At 39.0% G+C, this 23508-nt stretch overlaps 1 protein-coding gene across 1 annotated transcript in view; it reads left to right on the top strand.

The window, feature by feature from the left end:
* Positions 1-5870: 5870 nt before the first annotated feature.
* The window catches only part of magi2a (membrane associated guanylate kinase, WW and PDZ domain containing 2a), a 225294-nt gene continuing 207656 nt past the window's right edge, over positions 5871-23508 (top strand). The window contains exon 1 of the mRNA XM_062443389.1: positions 5871-6171. Coding sequence (XP_062299373.1) covers positions 5871-6171 — 301 coding nt within the window. The remainder of the gene's footprint in view (positions 6172-23508) is intronic.

The raw sequence follows: 23508 nt of genomic DNA, 5'->3' as shown, positions 1-23508 counted from the left end.
GACTCACATCATTTTCATACTCAAACCATTCAGTGACCCATTGTGACCTATGGATAGGGGCACTGTCATCCTGGAAGAGACCACTCCCATCAGGATAGAAATCTTTCATCATAGGACTAAAGTGATCACTCAGAACAACTTTGTATTGATCTGCAGTGACCCAAACCATGCCAGCAAAAACATCATAACAGAGCCACCGGATCTCCTCCCTGTAGGGGTCGGGCATTCAGATCTGGGCCAGTTTTTCCTATAATTTGTCATCTGTCTGCAGGTGTGTACAGGCTAATTCATCAGTAGACAAAAGGCAGCAGGCTGCCATGCTGTGGAGCTGTGTAGGAGGGCTTTATAGCCAAAAAATAGTCCACATAATCCTCTGTAAAACCACAAATTACTGTTTCTAAACTTTAGTTTTTGTTCTGATTAAGAACATTTTACTGAATACTGTAAAATGAGCTGATCAGTGAGCTTTAGAAGTGCCTTCATAAAGATGTGTATCCCCCTGTGTCTGGGCTTTGTGCTAATCTAAAGTAACCTGCTGCTTTTATTGAGATGAAATTTATCAAAATGAAAATAACTGCAAGTATAACAGTGATTTAAAAATTCACAGAAATTCAAATGAAAGACAATTTAAAGAAAGTTTGAAAAGACAGATTTCTATACACTGTATAGCCATAATTATGTAGACAACCATACAGTACACTCATATATGATTGCTGAAAGTTGCCTTTGAAAAACTCGTGGACATCAATATGCTGATTTAACAGCCTCCAACTCTCCAAGGCTTTCCACGAGATTTTGGAACCTGGCTGCAGGGATTTGCTCCCATTCAGCCACAACAGCATTTGTGAGGTCAGCCACCACTGTTGGGCGATAAGGTCTGGCCCACAGTTCATCCCAGTGGTGTTGGATGGGGTTGAGGTCGGGGCTCTGTGCAGACCAGTCAACTTCTTCTAAACCAAACTAGGAAAAAAAATTCTTTAGGCCCTCATTTTCAGCACAAGTTCATTGTCATGTTGAAACAGGAAAAGGTCATCCCCAAACTGTTGCCACAAAGTTGGAAGAACACTATTTGGTTTGGAAGTTATAATTGTATGCTGTATCACCCAGATTTTCCTTCATTGGAACTTAAAGAGACATAGCCCAAATCATGAAAAACAACCCCACAATGAATGAATGAATGGATGGGTGGATTCAGCAGCATACCCTCTTTTACCTTCACACTTTCACACATTGTACAGTGCTCCCAGCTTCCCTCCCTTTTTCTGCCACTTCCAGCAAAGCCAGAAATTATGTTGGCAGTTTATCAGGATGAGCTGCACATCTCTTGGCACCCCTTCATCTTCAGGAGTCAAGCAAAAGGAGAGACAGAGCGACAAGCTGGACATTTCCTGGGCTGCAAGGTCGAGCAGATGGCAACAAAATAAACAGGTCAGATGCCTCAGATGTCTGAGTAAGAAAAACTGAGGATGGCTTGAAAAAAGCTGATTCTGTTCAATCTCTCTAGCCTGTATCAAGTGCGACATCGTAAAGCAAGCATCCAAATCACCAACAATGACTCCATTGGAGCTGGAATCGCAGTATTCACTCAAACAAAGTGGATAATAACTTCCTCTTTCGTTGGCAGTGGAGGCTATCATCAGGCAATTTTGCTTTATTCCTGACCAGCTTTAATTATCCTGCAATGAGGCCTGTCATAACCATTACATCATGTAGTAGAGCAGTGTAGCAGTCCCAGGGGCAGCATCACTGGCTGAGCCAATGAACTCCAATCTGGTCATGTAGATCTGACTGATGGCTGAACGGAGTGATCTTGCAATATGAATCCGCAGGAAGGAATGGAAGCAGCGTGACACGCACCCAAGAAAAATCACAGTTATATGAAAATGTTGTTCTCTCTTTCTCTATATAGGTTTAGTCGTAAAACACATTCTCATCAACCCACACTTTGGGCTCATTGTGCCAGGCCTAGGCCCACCCAGAAAATCTCCCTGAGTTTAATCCCACACTGTTTTTCCAGTCCTTTCACTCCCTGCACTGTTGATGTTCTCCTCTCCTCCCCGGCACTTAATCTGCCACGCGCAGAGCATTCCTCTCATTGTTCAAACAATGCCTCCAGAATTCCTGCCCTTGTTAAAGTACTCCCTTCTCTTTCGCTTTCTTCCTCTTTTTTAATTTTCACCCTCAGTCTGCAGTGCTCCCACCACTGGAATGCAGAGGCACTTCTCCAAAAAATCCCAGGGAGGAGAAAACAATGCATTTTCTGCCACTTTATTGTCGTCACAACTCAAAGACGGCAAAACTGCAGAATTTGATTGTAACACAGTGTCGAAGCTGAACTTCATCTTATGAATCAACATCTGTGATATTTGATTTTTTGTCTTTGTTTTAAGACATAAAACTGAGGCAGTTGCATCTGCAGGGCTGTAACTAGCTTTGTGGAATTACCATATCGTTGGTATTTTAACCAACGTTAACGTTTGGAGTTAATGTCCTACAATTAGAAGCGTAGGCATAGCAGTTATTTTACACACTGATTCCAGTATGCCTAGACTAAAAATATATGAAATTGTTTGACATTTTTTGGAAATATGCTCATACAAAGTTACAATCATCAGCCATTTAACTTAGCTTAGCACAAAGTCTTGAAAAATGGGGGTAACAGCATGCATGACCCTGTCCTAAAGTAACAAGATCTGACTAACAGATCCTGTTAAGCTCTCTAATTAATACTTTTATTTTGTTGAATCTGAAAAAAACCCCAAAAAAACCAAATTGAAAACCAACAAGTTGTAGTTTTACCTCAGACAGAGATAGTCCTCAAAGTCTTCGTGCTAAGCTAAGCTAATTGTAGCTATTGACTGTAGCCTTATATTCAACAAACAGATATGTGAATGGTGTCAGTTTTCTCATTTAACTCTTGTCAAGATATAGCAGAAAATGCATTTAACCAAATTGGAAATTTGGGAATATATGTTCAAAAATGTTTTGATCCCATTTTTTAAATAATGTGTTTCAATCAATTGTGCTTCAATAAAAAATAAAAATCTATGTTTCAACAAAATTCTCTTTTAGATTGTTTTTCTCAGTTAAGTTAGGAACTATATGATCAAATAATAAGTAAACAAGCCTGAGCATCTCATCAATATTTAATACCAAAATTCAATACTCAATGCTATGAACACATTTCAGATGATACTCAGCCTTCTAAGAGACAATCTCCCCACCAGATTGCTTATTCCTGGGTGGTGGAGAAGTCTTTAAAACAGCATTTAGACCTTCATGTTTGGAAATACATTTTTCAGCATTGATTAAGGTTGAGGATGCATTGGAGGCAGATGGATTCTTTGCCTTGGTATTTCTAAAATCCTGCTTACAGCCCATTTCATAAAAGTCTGAGAAATTCCTCTAAATATTTTCAAATGAGGCAGAAATAATAACACCTAATAATAATGTCACAAGTAAAGTCTATTTGTATGGGAAACAAGCAATTATCTGAACTCATTACCATAATTTTTCATCTGTCATCTGCAACAACAGATACACTTTGCAACATGGAATACCTATTCTCATTGTACATCTATACAATTATGGCAATAAAACCAGCAAACTATCATTACGGAAAAAATGAGCTCAGTAACTGAGAGAGGAGAGATATTAGGAGAAGCATCATTGTCACAAAGCGGATTGGAAGTTTTAAAGATGTCAACCCCAGGAAGAAAAAAAACATGGAAGAAAACCCCCCCCACAACACACATTTATTTGAAGATGGATTATGCTGAGTCAATTCTCTATTTGCTTTATGTCTCTTTCCTAGTTTGAGATAAACAGCAGCGGATTTTCCTTTTAGTGCCATTTTTTCTATAGTGCATGACAAAACTATTACAGTAAGCCGACTGAGTATACGCGTATCATAAATGCTGTTAGAGCTATACAGGGAACAAAATATGCTTCTGAAATCTGAAAATCATTAATGGGGAGAGAGAGAAATACTCACGCCCTTGAAAGTGTTTCATAAAACACTTTATTCACCCAAGACCTTGAAGGTTTTAAAGGAAAATAAAGTAATTTGTCATCAAGTTCACCTAAGGATTGATGTTTTTAAGAACAATAATAATGAAAATGTGTTTTAAAGAGTGTTCTGGCAGGAAGTATTTGAAATAAGTGACCTTTGTAGTTCTTTGTCCCACCAGAAATACACTGTAATTGATGGAGTCCCACTTTCAAGGGGAAAGGAATAACACAGTGCCTGGGGAAAAGCAATTTGGGATGATCTTTCTCTCGGAAGTTTACGGCTAATAGGCACATACAAGTGTTATTAAGTTAAGCGTTAAAGTCTGATAGTTTCTCACTTCTTTGTCAAAGTGTCGGTAAGCAAATGTTAAAACGAGGAGACATATTTGTGGTATGAAAAACCCTTATTATTGCTGCTTTGCTGCCATGTCAGTGGAAACACCACTACTCTGCGTCTCCTTTTCCTTTTTTTATTTTCCATGGAAAGCTGGATTTGGGAAAAGCCTTGCCTCCTCCTCCAGCCTTCACATCCCTCCTCCTCCTCCTCCTCCAGCCTTCACATCCCTCCTCCTCCTCCTCCTTCAGCCTTCACATCCGGGTCAGTCGGGTTGGTTGAAGCTGGTTGCTGCCTTCAAGTGCTCCTCGTAAACTTCTAAACTTTGTTGTAAATGTCTGTCCACTTACTGTCCACTTTAATTAATTCGTTTTATTTTAGAAATAAAAATGTAGAGAGCAAATGTGTGATGCAGTAAAAGTTATAAAATGTATAATAATGAAAATGTGTGTTGAATAACCAATCTGTTTATTTATTCAACTGTGATTACTGGCTTTAGCATAGGCCAAAAGGCACTTAAATGTGGAACAGATGTAAAAGTTTATGAAACGGAGTGAGGCTTTAAATGGGAATAACACAAGTTGCTTTTGGATAAAAGTGTCTGCCAAATGACAGAATGTATTCATGCTTAATTTTACGAATAAACAGAATCGTAGAACCAAGTTATAACTTACATCATTACAATTTATGGTTAGCTGATAAAACTAACACCCTAACCCTAATAGCAACATCAAATTTTGACTTTATAAGAACATTTCATAATTAATTTAGGCATATCGTTGATTGCTAGTAGTTTAATGGCTTTTATGCTTTTTTCTAACCACTCAATCTCACAGTCAGCTCAAAAATTCCCCTTAAAATCTGCTAATGCCACTCAACTTAATGATTTGTATACAATAAACAAATCTGTGCCACATTTTAAATCACTCCTCAAAACACACTCTGCTTTTAATTCTTGTTTCCGATGCTTTTATTTTGTTTTTTATTTTGGCTTCCACCTATTTATTCATTTTCACTTGTTTGATTGATTCATTTTTGTTGTTTTTACATTCATATGGAACAAGCTCTTCCTCGTGGGGGGTACAGTCTTGACCTGCTCTATGAGAAAAGTGCCTTGAAGTAACTTTTGTTGTGATTAATTGAATTGAATATTTGTAATTGCACCTGTAATACCCCCCATTACTTTCATTACTTTACTCTATTCCATGCACGCACACCACTTTGCAACTCTGTTTTTGAATAGTGCTGAACAAATAAAGTTACCATTAGGAAACTTGTCAATTCCGATCTTTGACGCAGCCCCTGAAGGCAGCACAAGTTGAGCAGCTCTCAGTTATTGCAAAGGCAGACTGATGATCCAGCTGCTGTGCGTGTGAAGCGTGTGCGCTGACATGGATACAACAACTGGCGTCTACTGGTGAAACTGGACACATTACAGTGTTGCGGTGACACTGCGGGACTTCAAGAGACAGACAAAACTTCCTCCACGGCCGCACTCATGTGATTTTTCCCCCTTGTTTGAGCCATGTCCAAGAGCCTGAAGAAGAGGAAGAACCACTGGACTAACAAAGTCCATGAGAGTGTCCTTTGCAGGAATGAGGAGGGGGAGCTGGGGCTGGAGTTGAAGGGCGGCGCGGAGAATGGACAGTTCCCGGTTATCGGCGAGCTTCTCCCGGGTAGAGCAGTCTGCCACAGCGGCAAACTCTTCCAGGATGAACTCCTGCTGGAAGTCAATGATACCCCGGTGGCTGGACTCACCACCAGGGACGTCCATGCTGTGGTCAAACACAGCAAAGACCCCGTCCGACTGAAGTGTGTCAAACAAGGTGCGTTTTTTTTTTAAAGCTTTCACACCAACTTTCTCGTATTTCTTTTTTTTCCTTTCTTTTTTTTTGGTGGGGAAAAACCAGTGAGCTTTTTAGGACGCTTTTGTGTTTTGACAGCATTGCCATTGTCTCCCAAAAACTGAGTCTCCGCTTGAAGCTCGATGCTGTGAGTAAAGTAGGTGAAGAAAATGAACTTTTTCGGGTGTTTTTTTGTTTTCTGTGCACAAATATTCTTATTTTCTGCACAGCTGATGTTGTAAAAAGGTGTTGTAGACGTGTTTTGGTTGTGTTGGCAGGTCCTGTTGCTATGTGTGTGTGTGTACTGTAGTTTGGCCAATAAGGGGGTGTGTTACATTTGAGGCAGTCAGAAAACACACATTCCTGATTGTTACCTATAAAAGTATCGATCCTGATTGATTTTCGGCCTTATTATATAACCAATATTAACAAATACACCATAAGGATGCTGGACTCATTGCAATATTTCTAAATGTCATGATTACCATAAGTCAAGATTACAGTACATTCAATAGTCTGGTAATAAACATAGGATTAGATGAGATTAGATTAGATTAGCATTTATTGTCAGACTCCTCTGGAATTTTATATCATAAGCCAGGTCTGTTTCACATGCATGATAAGAAATTAAATAAAAATATGTACAGGCTGTACTTGATTACAGCACACTATTAAGAACAAATGTAGTCACTAGAAAGACAGTATAATGTATCACTGATACAGTATCTGCAGAAATAGTAGCATAATTATTTAATAATAAACACAATTTTTGATATATTTTAAGTTTGGGACAGCCAAAACAAGAAATTTGAATACAGTATCTTGGGTTCTTGGAAATGTGTACATTTTCACCATTTCCAGACGTTTAATCACCAAAATGATTAATCGTTTCATTTAGAAAATAATAGCCAATCAATCTTAAATGAATTAATAATGAATAACCATTAGTTGCAGCACTTGATGTAGAATTTAATACTGCATTTGGAGGCAGCATCTCCTCAAGTGTAACCTTCTGGGCTGCTTGAGGTTACAAGTTTGCTTTCTTTCTCAATGAAGAAAATTACACTACATTTGCTGTTTGACCTTTTGAATCTCATATTAAATTTTTTTTCATTTTCTTTTTCAAAGCAGACATTTCAGTACGCAATATTTAATATCCAATTTGTGTCACGTTGAATGGACTAAATTGGATTTGGAAAGGATATTGTAGAACTACTAGGGCAAATCCCCAAGGCCCTATTTCAACATTATAGTGGTGTCATGGGAAATGAAAAACACCATAAAGTATGATAAGGTCACTGAACGCTTACTGTTGAACGCAGACACAGAAGTCACCTCAGGAATATTATAAGCAGCGGTTTCCTGCTGGTAACTACAATGGATTGCGTAAGCGAGTGCTGTGGTTTCACTGGAGGAATATCAAGCCAATAATGTGCTGTCCGACAACTCCAAAGCTGTCAGAGAAAACTTCGAATTGCAACACACAGAATACCCAAAACACTCATATTAATGCTTATATTTTGTTTTAAAAGCTGTGTAAATTAGCCAAAGTCCATCTGATGAAGTTTCTGCTCGTCAACTTTATCCTCTGGACGTGAAACTCTTCTGTCCCCGGCCACGCTTCTCTGGCCATGTATGTCTTTGATCCTTGCAGTTAATGACACTGGTGTCTTGCATTGTGAGCTGAGAGGGGGATCTGTGGACACATTTTGGGGTGAAAAATCTACAAAACCCTTTAAGAGGCTTTGGATCAAAGTCTTTGTGTGTGTGTGTGTGTTTGTATATGTGTGTGGGTGCATGTGTGTGTGTGAGCATCACACACCAGGGATTTATTCAAAAGGCAGCCAAGCCCATATCAAACTAATGTATTTCTTTTTTTCATGAAATATTTATATCCCCCAGTGATTGCCGGAGTGATTGATATTCTCCCCGTTGCTCAGCTCGTGTTTGCTCGATTGGATGTTTTAAGTGTCAAGTTGTTTTAATGTGATTGAAATGTGCGTTAAGTAAATATTATGCAAGAAAAACATTTCTTTTTTGCCGTGTCCTTACAGCAGTACGTTCAATCATAGATATTTTTACTTTTCAGCAGAGGCACATTAAACACACACTAATTTGTTTCCACAGATTCCTTCCTCAAGGAGAGAGAGCCTTTCAATTAAGAGGACAGAATTATCATAGAAAGCCAGGACTGTCCACTCTCTCTGCTAGATTGTTGTCTCATGTTTATGTTTAAAAAGAAGAGTTGGAAGATAAATCAGATATATCATGTTTTTTGTGATTTTAAGTTATTTTTATATTGTTTTAATGTCGGATGTCTATATTGAACATTGTCAAAGTTCTAAAACTTGAAAGTGGTCGGATGTATTTGAGAAGTTTCCATTTCAAGTAAAGTAGATACTAATACTGCGGGAATCAGCCCTGTAGCGATGTAGCTTCTGCAACCAATCAGAATAGAGTGGGCTCATTGTGAGGAGTGAATGTTGAGTTGTCTCTTAAATTGCTTTTTCAACTGAGGTTTTTCTTCATGTTGAGTTTTAATGTTGTTTTTCCACTCAGCTTTTTTGGTTAGGTAAGAGAGGTAAATACTGGGTTTTGCTATAACTGATACACCTTATCACAGTAAAAATGTAATTTCCTCATTCAGTATTGGGTGTACTAGAAAAATGTATGTATTCATCAGAACAAATAACACTCAGATTAAATAACGTCCAGCCATGATGATGGAGTAGCACTCATTTAAATTCGGAGCAGTGTTTGTTTACATCAGTTGTGCGCTCGATGTTAGGTGAAGGTTCGGTGGAACTCAGCTGGAAGCGAAAACCTTCGTTCACAGGCGCCTGATATGACTGTTGAATTGATCCCGGGTTACTTGAAGGAAAAAGTGTTCACCTGTGCACTTTTACAGACTAAAACTTCTTCTTTTGATTTCTTGGATCTCAAACTTCTGCCTGTCTCTAGTTTTACCATTCTCAACATTTTTGCCTTTTTTTGTGGTAAAATGTATTTATCTCGCCTCTCTTACATGACTGACATAGTTTGCATTTGAGGATGTCATTTTCATTAACTTGTATTTTATACAATATAGACAGTAGCCACTACTAGTTGGCAAACCCCAGCCATCAAGCCCAAAACCTTTAGGTTTACAATGGACCAGGAACACACCAATGAGACGGACATAAATATTGCTTTGTTGTCCTTTTTTTAGCCTCAGGCCAAGAAACGGGGTCACTGACCAGTTTACATGCATGGTCGATCTCCAAAGGTTGTTCATGGCCTTTTTGAATAATACATCAAGTTCTCTTTTGCGGTGGTCCACTGCTTCACTAATGTCATCTCAGTAGTGTCTGTGCTGTCCCTTTCTTTTGGGATATCTCTGGATAATGGGATATTTTTCATGAAATGCCAGGATTCTATCCTACTTTACACTCACACACATACTCACATAAAATATTAGTTATTTACTAGTCTCCTGGGCGAGGATTATATTAGATTGCCACAGCAATCAGACCTGCACTGTAGGACATAATTAGGATCTCTACAAAATGCTGATGGGTGTGTAAATGAATTCTCATTAGAGCTAGATATTATGGATAATGCAAGGATGGGACTGAGACTACTTCCTGTGACTACTGTGGCCACTGTAGGATTTATTTCAGTAGCTGTCACAGTTGTGTTTTTTAACCCTCTTAGAGTGCTGATATACTTGTATGTGTTTGCATACATGGCTGTTGGTTGCTGTTTGTTACTTTACATTAAAATGTCCCAATGCAGTGAGGTGTACAGAAAATACATTTGGGATAAATAGAGCTGGTGTTGGAATGGTTTTTGGTATTGGCAGATACTCTGAGTAGTATATCATAATATTATGATATTGGGACAGAAAAATCCAATATTGTGGTTTCAGATTGGTAGTGCACATTTGCATTTGACTCCCTTAAATGAAAATATGTCATGTTTTCAAACCATTTTTCCAAAGCCTAGCGCTCTTGGTGATACCCTCAGTTTGGTTCCTTTGTCCGACCAACAGACGAGGATCTTAAGATATTCAATTGACTGACATGTATGTCGAAGAAAAACAGCAATTCTTCACAGTTGAGAAGCTGGAACAACAACATTTTTGGTACTCTTGTTTGAAAATTACTCAAATTATTAATCTGTTATCAAAATAGTTGCTAATTAATTTTCTGTCGATCGTTTAATCAAATAATCGTTGCTGCTCTAAACACATTACACACACAAAATTGAATTAAGCCCATGAGTGGAACGAATTACAACGACAGTGGTGAAAAGTGGAAGGAAACTGCTAGAACTTGTTGGTGCTGCCCCTTTTTCTACCACAGCCTTATTAACACCATAGCAAATCTATTGAGTGTTGACATTATGTTTACTTTAGGACAAGAAAGATATTCTGGTGTTTGCCAAGAATGATTCAGCCCTTATTTGCAGTCCTGTGAATATACTTTATAATCCTCCAGGCAAACACAGAGTACTCAGGCAAGTATGGGAATATTTCTGCTTGTGTCTCAGCCACTTGCTTACACATGCAGGTTGGTGAAGAGCAAATATATCATTAGCCTTTTAGTTTGAAGGCCCTTTTAAACAGAGTATGTTTTGTGCTGGCAAAATTAGTTGCATCACAGGTATTGACATCTACTGCAATTCAACTTTAAGACATTTTCCACTCCTATGTAAGGGACACAATCACAGTGAAACAATTTGAATACATCTTGGAGATATAAGTTCTGCATTTGAGGAGTGCCACTCTGAGCTGTGCCCATGTGTAGGTGGACTGTGGAGAATCTTGCCTAGACCCACTGTCAGAAGAATCTGTAACTTCAGTCTGCTGAGATGAATCTGGTCTACAGTCATAAAGGCTGTGGCAGCTTGAGGTTGTAGTCATGAATTTATTTAAACTACTAGTCGTCACTTGCTATAGGCTACATGTGGCCTTTTCAAGTATCTGTTTACAAGAGCAGGTTTATTATTTTACTGGGAAGTCGGTCCAAAGTGCCTGAACATATTTTCTCTCAGACAATAAGGTGAACCTCTCTTGTTACTCTTCTCTGACATATAGCTGCCGTGATATGTTATGTCACTTGTGATCAGCTAAAGCTATTGAGTAAAAAGGAATCACTATGGTTCCAAAATTCCTAAATAATGTTACTGAAGCTTCAAGATGAATCAGCTTTACTTCATACTTCATCTTCTGCCCCTTTTTCCTCCATCTCTCTCGCACACGTACTCACACTCAAATGCAACAGTTCCGTTTCCTACTTCAGCTCCAGCGAAGGATTAATGCAGCCAGCTATAGAGGCTGTCACTGCATCTCTCACTGCCGCTGTAGTGAGAAGCTCTTACTGTAGCCATGCTCTAGTGCTGAGAAGTGTATTCTGATTGAGCCTCGATGAGTGGTGCTGGGTGCAGGTAAGAGCAGACATTTCCAGGTCAGCCGAAGGCAATCAATGTGCTTGCTGGGTGCCCACTTAGTGCTAGCTGGTGTTGGGGAAAGTCATTACAGAAGCCTGAGCATGGGGAGCTTTAGCAGGGCAGAAATGGTATCAAGTGTGGCAGTGGCATCTTTCCAGTTTTAAAAAGTTGTTTTTAGCCAACATTGTGGCTCTAGGGACAGTAGGCGCGGATTCCAATACTTTGGTTTAGACAAACATATTTCGAAGCTACTGAATGGATTGTTCTTAAGTTTTGTACAGACATTCATAGTATCCAACATGATGAACTCCAATGACACTGTAGATCTCTTCATCTAACACCACCATTTTATGGCAAAATACCTGCAAAACTAAAGACCCAACTGTACTTTGTGTGTAGTGCTAATTAGCACATGTTAGCATGCTAAGACCCTAGCCAAGTTAATGATACCTGCTAAACATCACCATGATAACATTGTCATTGACTGACTTTTCTAAAGTTTTTTTTAAATGCCAACATGATAACATATTAAACATTAAATAGGTTTTAACTTCTATAAATAATACAATATGTTTTAATATATTGGCTAAACACAGGTTTGGACTTGGGTTCATTAAAAGTAGTCGCTGCAAAGTTTACACAAAAAATGACATATGGCAGCCTGATGAAGGTTTTTTTCTTTATGTGGTCACCTTTTGAAAGTATAATGCAATAATCAACACTCAGTCAGCAATCATTTTCAGTGGAATTTATGGTCTACCATAAGGTCACAGTAACCCCCAAAATAGTTTTTAATAACCATTATGAATCTGCACTCGTAGAAATGCATGCTCGCCCCTTTCATGTCAAACCGTGTTCAACCCATTTTGGGAGCAGCGTTATTTAGCCTTACTGGGTAACACACATCCTGTTCAGATTTCAAACATCTCAAATGTATTAAACTTGAGGTGAAACTGGAAGCAAAAGCAAAAAAGAAGACATAAACTGTATACTCTTACATCCTATGAAACACTGGGAGAGACAGAGAGGGGAATGATGACGTGACGATATGCAAACCTAGTGCATTGCAGTAACCTGTTTTAGCTCAGATTAGTCTCTTGCTCTCCATGAAAAAGTTTTGCATCTTAACGTTGTGTTGCTGCTATGTGTGGGAAGATTACTGCAAAAAAATCAAAAGGGCCATGTGCATGTCTGCAGCCAGACATGCTTTATAAGATTTAACTGGCTTTATAGTTGACATTTCAAACAAAACCGGTGCTTGCCCGAGGATTTGGTTGAAACTTGTCCAATAAAAAAAACGAAATCTAATAAAGAAGGTTCGGATCCATTTTATTACACTGATCTTTGTGTACAGCATCTGTCCCACTTTGGTATTTTGCACATGTGCACTCAGCTACCATTTGCCATTTTATTTAATTTCTGTGCAGTGACCAAATAACCCACCGAATATTTATTGGTTAAAAATTGTCTTTTCTGTTAGAAGAAAAATAGTGACATTACACATCTTTGTTCTTCTCTCGTGTCAGGAATACAGTACATGACCCCAGCACTTGCATAATGATACCTCTCGTCTACTTTGAACATACTATAGTAATAATGTTCACGCGATGGTTGAGCCACTGGCTTGTGAGCTGCATGCTGCATAGCTGTCAGCATCGTATTAGAGCGGATATGTCGGATGAAGTCCTTTATACACCCTTAACTGGTGTCGGCAAGGTTAAGGTCAGCCTTATTGAGCGCAGAGATGAAACTGTTTTGCAGACAGGAATTCCCAACATAAAAATCCCTGCAACAAAGGAACAATTCATAAAACAGCACCGTACACATTATCCAGTACAGCTCAAGGGAAAACCAGTATGTTATGACACTACCTAATCAATGGCCCGTGCCCAAGTAATGGAATGACTGATGTGAGTGATGATGAGTTTGGACCGGTCACTGGTCTGTTGGGGGTTTGAAAGATGGGACAGGGCAATCCCTGAGAATTTGTGTTGAGTCAGACACACACTGTTGCGTGGGAGTGCAGCAATGATGCTCTGTGCAGTCAGACTCATCTGTCTTCTTGTCAGGGTCCCATTGAGAGTGTTAAGTTGCACCAGCGAATGCAACACCGAAAGTGCGATACACACACACACACACACACACGCGCTTAAAGAGCCGCTGCTATTTTCCAGTGTTTGTGTGTGTGTGTGTGTGTGTGTGTGTGTGTCGAGCACATCCCCGGGGCCCGAGCACCACTTACCACATGCTGTCCAATCATGCTTGACAGAGGTTTGGTGGAGAGATCCTGTTGTCATTGCCTCTGTTACACTGTCTGACTGCCAGGCTCACCTCTGGGGACAGGTAATGATAAGGCGCACACACACACACACACACACACACACACACGGAAGCTTACTCACACAAATAACTGTCTTTCCCTCCTCGTCAACATCAGCCATCTGTTGTGGCAAGTGGAAATATTCCAAGGATGGAGGAGAAATGGGAAGGGTGCAAACTTTCGTGTGTGTGTGTGTGTGGTGTGTTGTGAACTTGTGAGGTGCTTCTGCTTATTTGTGCTTTTGTGACATTAAATTAAATTAACTAGATGTTTCAAACAGTCAATAAAGCTGTCTCTTTGTTGCCATTTTCCCCTTTAAACGGTGAAAGAGAATGAAATATTTCTTTTATGACCTTCTCCATTATCTGAGTTCTGTGAAGCTGCCAAAGTACATAAAGAAACTCACAACAGAAAGGAGCTCTTTACAGTTTCATTATAATAAATTGATACTGTGTGTACATATTTGTGTTAGTCCGTTTCTGTTTCTCTTAAGACCGTCTACAGCCATGCTAACAGTTCTTTGAGGTTGTATATAGGCAGAGCAGTGTTTTGAGCTCAGTGCTGATGTGCAGGTGTTAAACAGGCATAATGTTCATCTTAGCTTAGCATTTAAACCATTGCCAAATTAGCATTAAACCTAAAGTACATCTGAGGCTGGTGGAAATGTCATTTGTTTTGAAGGTGTTTAGTCATTAACCAAAGTACTGGACAAATTCAAGTTTGGACCTGATCATACTTGAAAAGTAGAGATGTCACCAAAGTTATTAGAATTCATCCTGAGAGGGAAATTAATGTGTTTACTATATTACATGTCAGTCCACCCAATATCACCTATGTTAAAGTCATGGTGGCACCAAAAGAAAATTCAGGGGCTCACTGAAACATGAAGGATTATCCTTCTAGGGACCATGAATATACAGCATTTCATGGCAATCCTTTTCACATTTCCATCTCTATAAGCCTTGCCTGTTTCTTTTCTGCAGCATCATACATATTTGCTCTATAACTCACTTCTCCTTTGTTCTCCATCAGTTTATATTTTTCAATTTTGGTTTCACAATGGTGCCGTCTATCTTTGCATTCATCATTTATCTTCTTAGTTATCGGTCTAAAGCAGTAATGTCATTGCACCATCACAGGCAGAACGCAGTCACACCGTGCCTGATTGCATCCTGCTACACAAGACAAGAGCCTGAGACTCACTTTTGCTTTCCTGCTAAAGTCTCCTTCTTATCTATCTTGGAAACAGGAACACGTCTTGTGCTGCACCATAAACAACAACTCACTGGGGAGAAGTGCTCTGCTAACATCCGTTTGTTGGCTAGATAACTAATTAGTTACTCTGCTGCAGCACTTTAAACAGCATGTAAACATACCTGCAAATGTCACTCCGTTTAGATGCTGGTGAAATTCTTACTCTTCACTTTCTGTCCATCACTTGTAAGATGAATTAAAATAAATAAAATAAGTCAAGTTCATTTCTAATAGGTTAATTAAAGTGTTTCAACGCAGATTCTCGATTTTAAACACATGTTATATTTTGTCATTTGAAAAACTCTCCAGATGGTTCAACATATTTAATTTAAAGTAATTTTGAACTAATGGTTATGGCAGTCATGTTTTTAGGGATGTTTAATAGCTGTATATCAAACGCACCCACACTCGGTCTGAATAGCAGCAGCTTTCACGCAGCAACTTCACTTTTAAGTCTTTTAGCAGGAGGACATCTGTTTACCTGTGCAGATGGGAGAGGTGATGGAAGAAAGAGCTTGTGAATTGTGATGATAGATGATTTTGTGCAATCCAATAATGAACAAAGCTGTTTCTGCAGTGAGAGTCAGTGAATTTGAATGAATAATAGGCGAAGCCAGTGTAAGACTTATCTGTTTGCTAGAGAGCTTTTATCCTTTTTAGCGGATGTTTTTGTAACCGACATTGACATTTGAGCTGTCAGTGTGAACATTGTGTATTTTAAGCACTATTTAGTGAATGATTTATTTGCTCTGTACTGTAGTGTATGTACATAGTCTTGCATAGACTCCAGGGATGTGTCATTTTGTTTTACAGGAATGCTCATTTGTCATAAAATGTCTCTGATGTGGTGCCTTTCCGTTATGTTACAATGACACCTCTTTTGTCCCAAAGACAAGGTGATTCTTTGCATCTTTGTAACAAATCAATGCTGTTATCTTTATTCAGCCCCCCCCTCCCCTCCTTTAGGCCTCCTCTCTATCAAAAACCAATCAAAGTCACAAAATAGAAATAGTTCAGACCTAGCTGCCCTGTAGGCAAATGATGAGCAAGAGCAAACATCAATTTGTGGTTGTGAAGCTGTGATGAATCACAAAGTAGTTATAGATTGCTGTTGTGCAACTTGCAAAATTTTATAGGTGCACCCTCTGGGTTCCATAAGATTTTATAGACGGAGATATTGTACGATTTCATATTTTATGTTGGGAAAAGTTAATATTTCTACACCCTCAACCTTCCGGTGGTATGAATATAAATGAGAACTAAATGGGATATTTTGGAGCGAAGGCATTGGGGAGGGTGAAATTGGCTGACCTGCTCACAGAGAGAAGGGAATATTAAGCAAACTCTTCAGCCTACACTAGTTGTTGCTGATTCACCAAAAAAGGGAACAATCAATACAGAGCGATTAAACCTTTCTGAGAGCCTCAGTGGTTGGTCTGTCCTTCCCAGCCTATCTCTTGGCAAGGATCAAATTGTCTTGTCTTCTTATTCTACATGGATGACTGTGTGTGTGTGTGTGTGTGTGTGTGTGTGTGTGTGTGTGTGTGTGTGTGTGTGTGTGTGTGTGTGTGTGTGTGTGTGTGTGTGTGTGTGTGTGTGTGTGTGTGTGTGTGTGTGTGTGTGTGTGTGTGTGTGTGTGTGTGTGTGTGTGTGTGTGTGTGTGTGTGTGTGTCAGAGAGAGAGAGTGTGTGTTTGCATTTTAATCCATCTCAGTACGTGTGTTTCTGAGTGGATTAGGGTTGGACCAAGAGGGTTTTTTAAGGCTACTTGGGTTCTTTAAATGGGGTGGTGAGGAATAACCAAAAAAAAATTGACAAAACACATTGCTTACCTTGAGCAAGGGACAACACTTGTTACACTTATGTCCACTGGATCTGGCTGAATTCATAATATAGCTTAGAGAGGTTTTACCAACATATTCAATACATGTTTGCAGCTCATTTAGACGTGGCAACGGATACTTTATGGCTGTACTTTAAGACGACTAATAACAAACACACAAATCTACTTTTGCTGCATATGTGTTAAGACAAAGACAGCTACAAATGAAATGTATTATTAGATCTACATTTTAATGGCAATAAATACAGTTATTTACATACATTCACAAGTGAAGTTCAAACTTTTGTGTTTCTGAAACATAAAATATCTTGTGAATGTATATAAATGCCTATGTGCCTGTAGTGAATTTCAAACCTTTTCAACTTTAAAACTGTTGCAACTTTAGTGGAGGAGGTTTTCTTAAAAGTCACACTACAATTTCCCATAGACACATCACAAGTGAGACGTATGAGCTGGAGATGTAGCCATGTCGATAAACACCTGAAGAGCCTTGTTGTATTGGTCTAATATTATCAAATGTAATGGAGGTCTGAGGTAAAGGGGCGAGGTTCCAGAGCGTAAAAGGCAACACCTTGCACTACTTATTTGGAAGGTCCTGGCTCCAAGTGAAAAAAAGATGGTGCCGAACAGAAGCTGCAACTCCGGCTTTTAAATTGGGTCCAATGCAAACCATCGCTACGTCCATACATCTTCTAAGTCCCTCCTCTACAAAACTGATGCAATAAATAAGTCATCAAACAAATTTCACCGTAGCGATCATTGGATCCGGAAATAAAAGCAGACAAGGCCAATGTCTGACTGATATACCGATCTAACTGTAATGTGTGTACAGGTAGTGTTAGAAGCAAGAGTTGCAGTCTAGAACAGACAGAGCAGCATTTTCTGACAAGATAAGCAGTCTGCAATAAGACTGTAAACAAGACATTGATTTACTGCTAGACAGTATAGATCCTGCAAGGAATGATGAGACACATTATTAGCATACAATATAACCTGCGTTGTTATAGTCTATGCACCGACCACATATGTGAGGCCAGTATTGTCTGTGGATAGCTTTGACTTCTTTTGGGATTTCTGTCAAGCCTCACACTAGCCTTTAGCTTCCTTTTAAGAAATCTCCCTCCTCCCACCCCTCCCTGTTGGTTTTGCCTGCAGCGAGGTCACCTCCAGCTGCTTTAAACCAGCTCACATCGTAACTCCTGGGAGGTTTTTACATATGCAGTTCTGTCTCGCGCTTGCTTTTCTTTTCCTCTTATTCTGTCTCCCTCCTTCCCATTCACACACTCATTTCATTCCTCTGTTCGCAGGGAACCGAGAGAGGCACGTTTAAATAGGTTCGGGAGAGGAAGTGCCTCGGCCTGTCTGTCCCCGCGCTCGCGCACATTATTCATGCTTTCCTAACTGTCAGCGAGAGAGCGAGGGACCTTCTGAAAGACAACCTGGCCATGAGAGAGAGTGAGAGAGAGAGAGAGACACCTGATGATCAGTAGATGCAGAGGAAGGAGGAAGGGAGAGAGGGAGGGAAGGAAAGAGAGTTGACAGACAGAGAGAGGAAAAGGGTTGCCACTCCATTTTTCACACTATTCTGATTTGAATTCGATTGACAACCATAGCAGTGCTGTTTTTTGTATTACTTCTCCATCCATCAGATCAACGACACATCTTTAGGCATCAGCTTATTCTTCTTTTAACACTAGATCCTTCAAATGATCATTTCTTTTTTCCTTTGTTTTCAGTCGTATATGGTTTGAATTGCATTAGATTTCACTTCACTGAATGAGATGATTATTTTATTCCAATAAAAAGCCTCTTCTAAGACAACAAAGGACAGTAATAAGATTATCTGTTTGACAGATGAGGCATAATTTAAAAATAATGAAAGTGTTCACATATAATTTAGAAAATAATTTTATTTTCCTCCACCACAAAAAAAAAAGCTGAAAGGAGATTAAGTTGTCACTTCGGTCTGATTTTCTGCTAGTAAGGCATCTTAAGAGGAAGCCAAACTTTATTCTCATGAATGCTTTTAAGTGCTTCTGTGGCAAATTTGCTTTGGCTTGTTTATGTAATTATAATGACAAAAATGGGTTTTGTCTGAATATCACTAAAAACCTGACAAACTGATCCACAAATTAATAAAAAAAATGGATGAAGAGTAAATTATGCAGTTTAAATAAAATAAGCTGACTCTGAGGATTTAATGTTGAATTTGTTTTTCAATAATTAGCATCTGGAATCCAATTTATGTTGGAACCGTACATGAAAAATAGCCCATAATGCCATACAGTAAGCAGAATTGGGAAAAGTGATAATTCTTTGTAATATGGATGTCCAATTATGTCTACCTCAGTGTGTACTTATTTGATCTGATTTAAAAAAAATACACATAATTTGTGTTTGGGGGGTAAATAAACACACAAACAGGATTACAAATTGGTGTGAGGCTGAATATTAGTATATTTATTGTCACAGTAACCAACAAAGTAACTGCTATGTCCGTCTAACTGTACAGGTCATACTTCCCATCAACCTGGCTCAGCTGCAACTCCTAAATACCACATGCTGCAATTAAGAATGGGTGAAAATTAGCAAGCAAGCAGGAAAGTCAAAATAAATACATGAATAAATTGGTGAAACATTAGCTTCTGCCACTCTAAGTTGTGCCAATACAAAATGCAAATGTACACTTAGAAACACTGCATTTTAAACTACCCTACCACAAATGTTTGTGTTATTTGGGTGAAATGAATACTGTCACACTTTTATTTTAAGTATAAGAAGTCTGTACCTGATTTAGACAATGATCTAATAATGTATAATGTAATAGATGTCAATTAGATCAAATCCATGTTTCAGTTTATTTTTATAGGCAAGTGCTTACAAACTTGGCATATGCTCAGTGAAATCATTTAATCTGTCAAATGCATCAAAGTTTTACAGCAGTCAGACTCTTTACTCTTAATCTAAATCTAGACTCGTTTGCTCAGCATTCTTGATGTTTGTCTCTCGACAAAAATTACACATTTACGTGCTGCGAAGAGCGTCTCAGGTCACTGTTGTGCCAGGGATGACAATGTGAAGGATTAATATGGAGTGTGATCGGATAGTTTATTACCACGGCAATACTCATCAACTCCTTCACAGTCCAAGAAAAACAATGAACAAGAATGAAGTCGAGGAAGTACTGAGAATGAATACATTGTCCAGTATGAGCAACCTCGCTGCCTTGCCAGAAGCTGCAGGAAGGAAAAGGTTAATTGTGTGACATTCGTTTTTTCTCTCTTTATACTCACTTCACTGTGACTTCAAAGTTAATCCAAGGTAATCAAACCCAAATGGACTGCAGTAGTGACAGCTAAATCGAATAACGAGACATGAAACTAATCCACAAAAACAACTTTGGTAAGTGATAGTTTGTAGTTTATCAGGTAAAAATGTGCCAAATTTTCCTGTTTGAAAATTTGATTCTCTAATTATAAGTTGATTATTTTCAGGCTTGTGTCAATTTGAAGACAATTTAAAAACAATTTTCTGAAATTTAGTAGGCCAAATAATACATTCATTAATAAAAAAGAAAAATGCGTTAATCCTTTAAATCAGAAAAATAACTAAACAATACATATCTTGAGGCTTTGCAACCTGAAACATTATTAAATGGTTTCATTTAGCTTTACTGAACTCTAAATTGTTGCTTTTTAATTCAATTAACAGATTTTCCATTTCTGTTTCTGAATCACAAGCAGACATAACCTACAGTGCTGAACATTAACGACACATACACAGTGATGAAGTTGACAGTGGTACAGTATATGTGAAATCAGTTGTTTTTAACACCACAGTAGTTTGAGTCTTTGTTGCATAGGTGGTTGCCTGAATAAAATGTAGAAGAATCTTTGGCTTTTGGTTGTACTGTACTGTGGCCATGCTCTGTTCTCAATAACCAACGGCTCTTGGCTGTTATTTTCTCTGTTGTTTTTGGTTTCTTAAAACATTGATTTTATGCTTCAGGAGCTTCACACACAGTGAAAATATGTTGTCCAAAATACGCCCCCCTTTTGACTTTATCCTCCCAGCTCAGTTGAATCAGACATTCCGCGCTCGGTGTTTGTAGTAGAAAGCAAAACTTACACCCAGCTGTTGATTGAAAACTTATCCTGCTCAGGGCAGTGCTGCTATCTGTGTGCAGTCCAGATTTCTGCTTCGCTTTAAAAACTCATATCTCTACATTTCAGGCAAGTCGAAAGTGTACTTGCACATAGTGATTAGAGGTGATGAGACGATGAGGCGAGTGGGGAATGTAGAGCACACAGACAAACTCAAACACTTTCCCCCACAAGTTGTCATTGCCCCAGGGCAGTAGCGACATGCTGCACTGCCTTTTGAACTACATGGAGGTACGAATGGTTCCAGGAAACCGTCTGGTGTCACATCATCCTCGTCTCCTTCACAGTTCCTGCAGAATTGCTGTTATTCACCACAAGGTATGCAGTAATTAGACTGAGGTCAAGGGGAGTGTGTGCCCTCTCTCTCTCCTGTCCCAGTGCAGCGTCCTTTAAGAAATGGGACGGCAAGTGTTGCCTTTAACATTTAACAAAAACACCCTGGTTGTTCACTCCTTTCACTCATGCCCTGCTGTTTACCCTCCATCTTCATTAACATCCCTTTTTCTGACTCCCTCAACTTGTTCTTTTTCTGTTAATCTATTCTTCCTTTTATTTTCTTTGAGTGTAAAGGCACCGGGGACAAACAGATTTAAACGAAATGAGGAGAATGAAAAGAAAATTGACGGCGCAGTCACCCTTGTTCTGTTCTGCCTTGCTCTCAGACTTACGGCTGACTCCTCGGGCATTAATGTAGGATTTGTGCAATTCTATCTTTTCAGTAGAACTACATTCAAAGGTCACTGTTTACAACTCTCATGTTGCTCGTCTAGAATTAACCCTACCTAACACACACATTCATGCATGCAGCTGAAAATGACTGCAGTTCATGCACTGAATAACACGCTTTTTCCATTATCTCACCAGAAAATACAATTTCACCCACTTTATTAAATGAGTCTTTTGTTTGCTCTCTCAGTGAGCTCAATTTGTTTGAGATTCTTGTGTCACTCAGGGCAAACAGCATATTTCCTCCAGGGTGAATATCACATGTTTATTATGCAACATACACCGATCAGCCACAACATTAAAACCACAGATATTGTGCAGGTGCCCTGTGTGCTTCCAAGACAGCTCTGAATCGTTGAGGTATCGACAAGACCGCTAAGATTTGTCCTCTGGCGTCAATAAGTTAGCAGCAGATCCTTTAAGTCCTGTAAGTTGCGAGGTGGGGTCTCCATGGATCGGACTTGTTTTTCCAGCACATCTCACGGATGCTCAATTGGATTGAGATCTGGGGAATTTGGAGGCCGAGGCAATACCTTGAACTCTTGTCATGTTCCCCAAACCATTCCTGAACAGTTTTTGCAGTGTGGCAGGATGCATTATACTGTTGAAATAGGCCACTGCCATCAGGGAATACTGTTGCCACAAAGGGCTGTACTTGGTCTACAACAATGTTTAGGTAGGTGGTAGATGTCAAAGTAAAGTCCACATGAATGCCAGGACCCGATGTCTCCCAGCAGAACATTGCCCAGAGCATCACACTGTCTCTGCCAGCTTGCCTTCTTCCCATAGTGCATCCTGGTACAATCTCTTTTTTTTAGGCAAATGACGCACATGTAAAATAAAACATGATTCATCAGACCAGGCCAACTTCTTCCATTGCTTCATGATCCAGCTCTGAGGCTCTAAGCTGTATTGAGGAAGTCAAATCAATCAAAGTTTAGATAGTGAACTACTGGAATCAGTACCTAACAAGTATTAAATACATGCAGTCAGATATAAGGCAAGACATAACACTTGATTTAGCTCAGACGCTATTCAGAAGTCAGAGGGCAGAACAGAAATTCATGTGGGTTCCTGCACATGTTAGAGTAGATGGAAATGATCCGACAGATAAATATGCAAAAGGTGCAACAAGAAAAAGAAATAAGTATGGTCATAAAAATATAGCAAGAAGAAATAATGGACGATATTAATACAAAATTCAAAGAAAAGCAGTAGAAGTTATAGGAAGCAATAGAAAAAGAAAGGAGGACATTATATCAACGATGAAGTTTGGTCACACCAGTTTGAACAGTACATTAAACATAATGAATAAGCATACTACGTGTAGATGTGAACATTGTGGACTACAGGAAACGGTGGAGCGTGTATTTTTATACTGTCCTAGATCCCAACAAGAGAGACACTTAAAATTACACTCCAAAGGAATCACATGACATTAGATATTTGAGAAATGTTGTAGAGGAGTTCAAGTGATGTAGGGATAGAGGGCTATTTTCAGATTTTTTGAAAACACAGGAATTGACAGGAAAATGTAATGGTATAGTATAGTAACTGTTCTGATCTGCACTCTGATCAAGCATG

This window comes from Scomber scombrus, chromosome 22, assembly GCF_963691925.1.
Source record: "Scomber scombrus chromosome 22, fScoSco1.1, whole genome shotgun sequence".
In the NCBI taxonomy this organism is placed as follows: domain Eukaryota; kingdom Metazoa; phylum Chordata; class Actinopteri; order Scombriformes; family Scombridae; genus Scomber; species Scomber scombrus.
The sequence above is the reverse complement of the archived record's forward strand: the minus strand, read 5'-3'. Positions and strand labels throughout refer to the sequence as shown.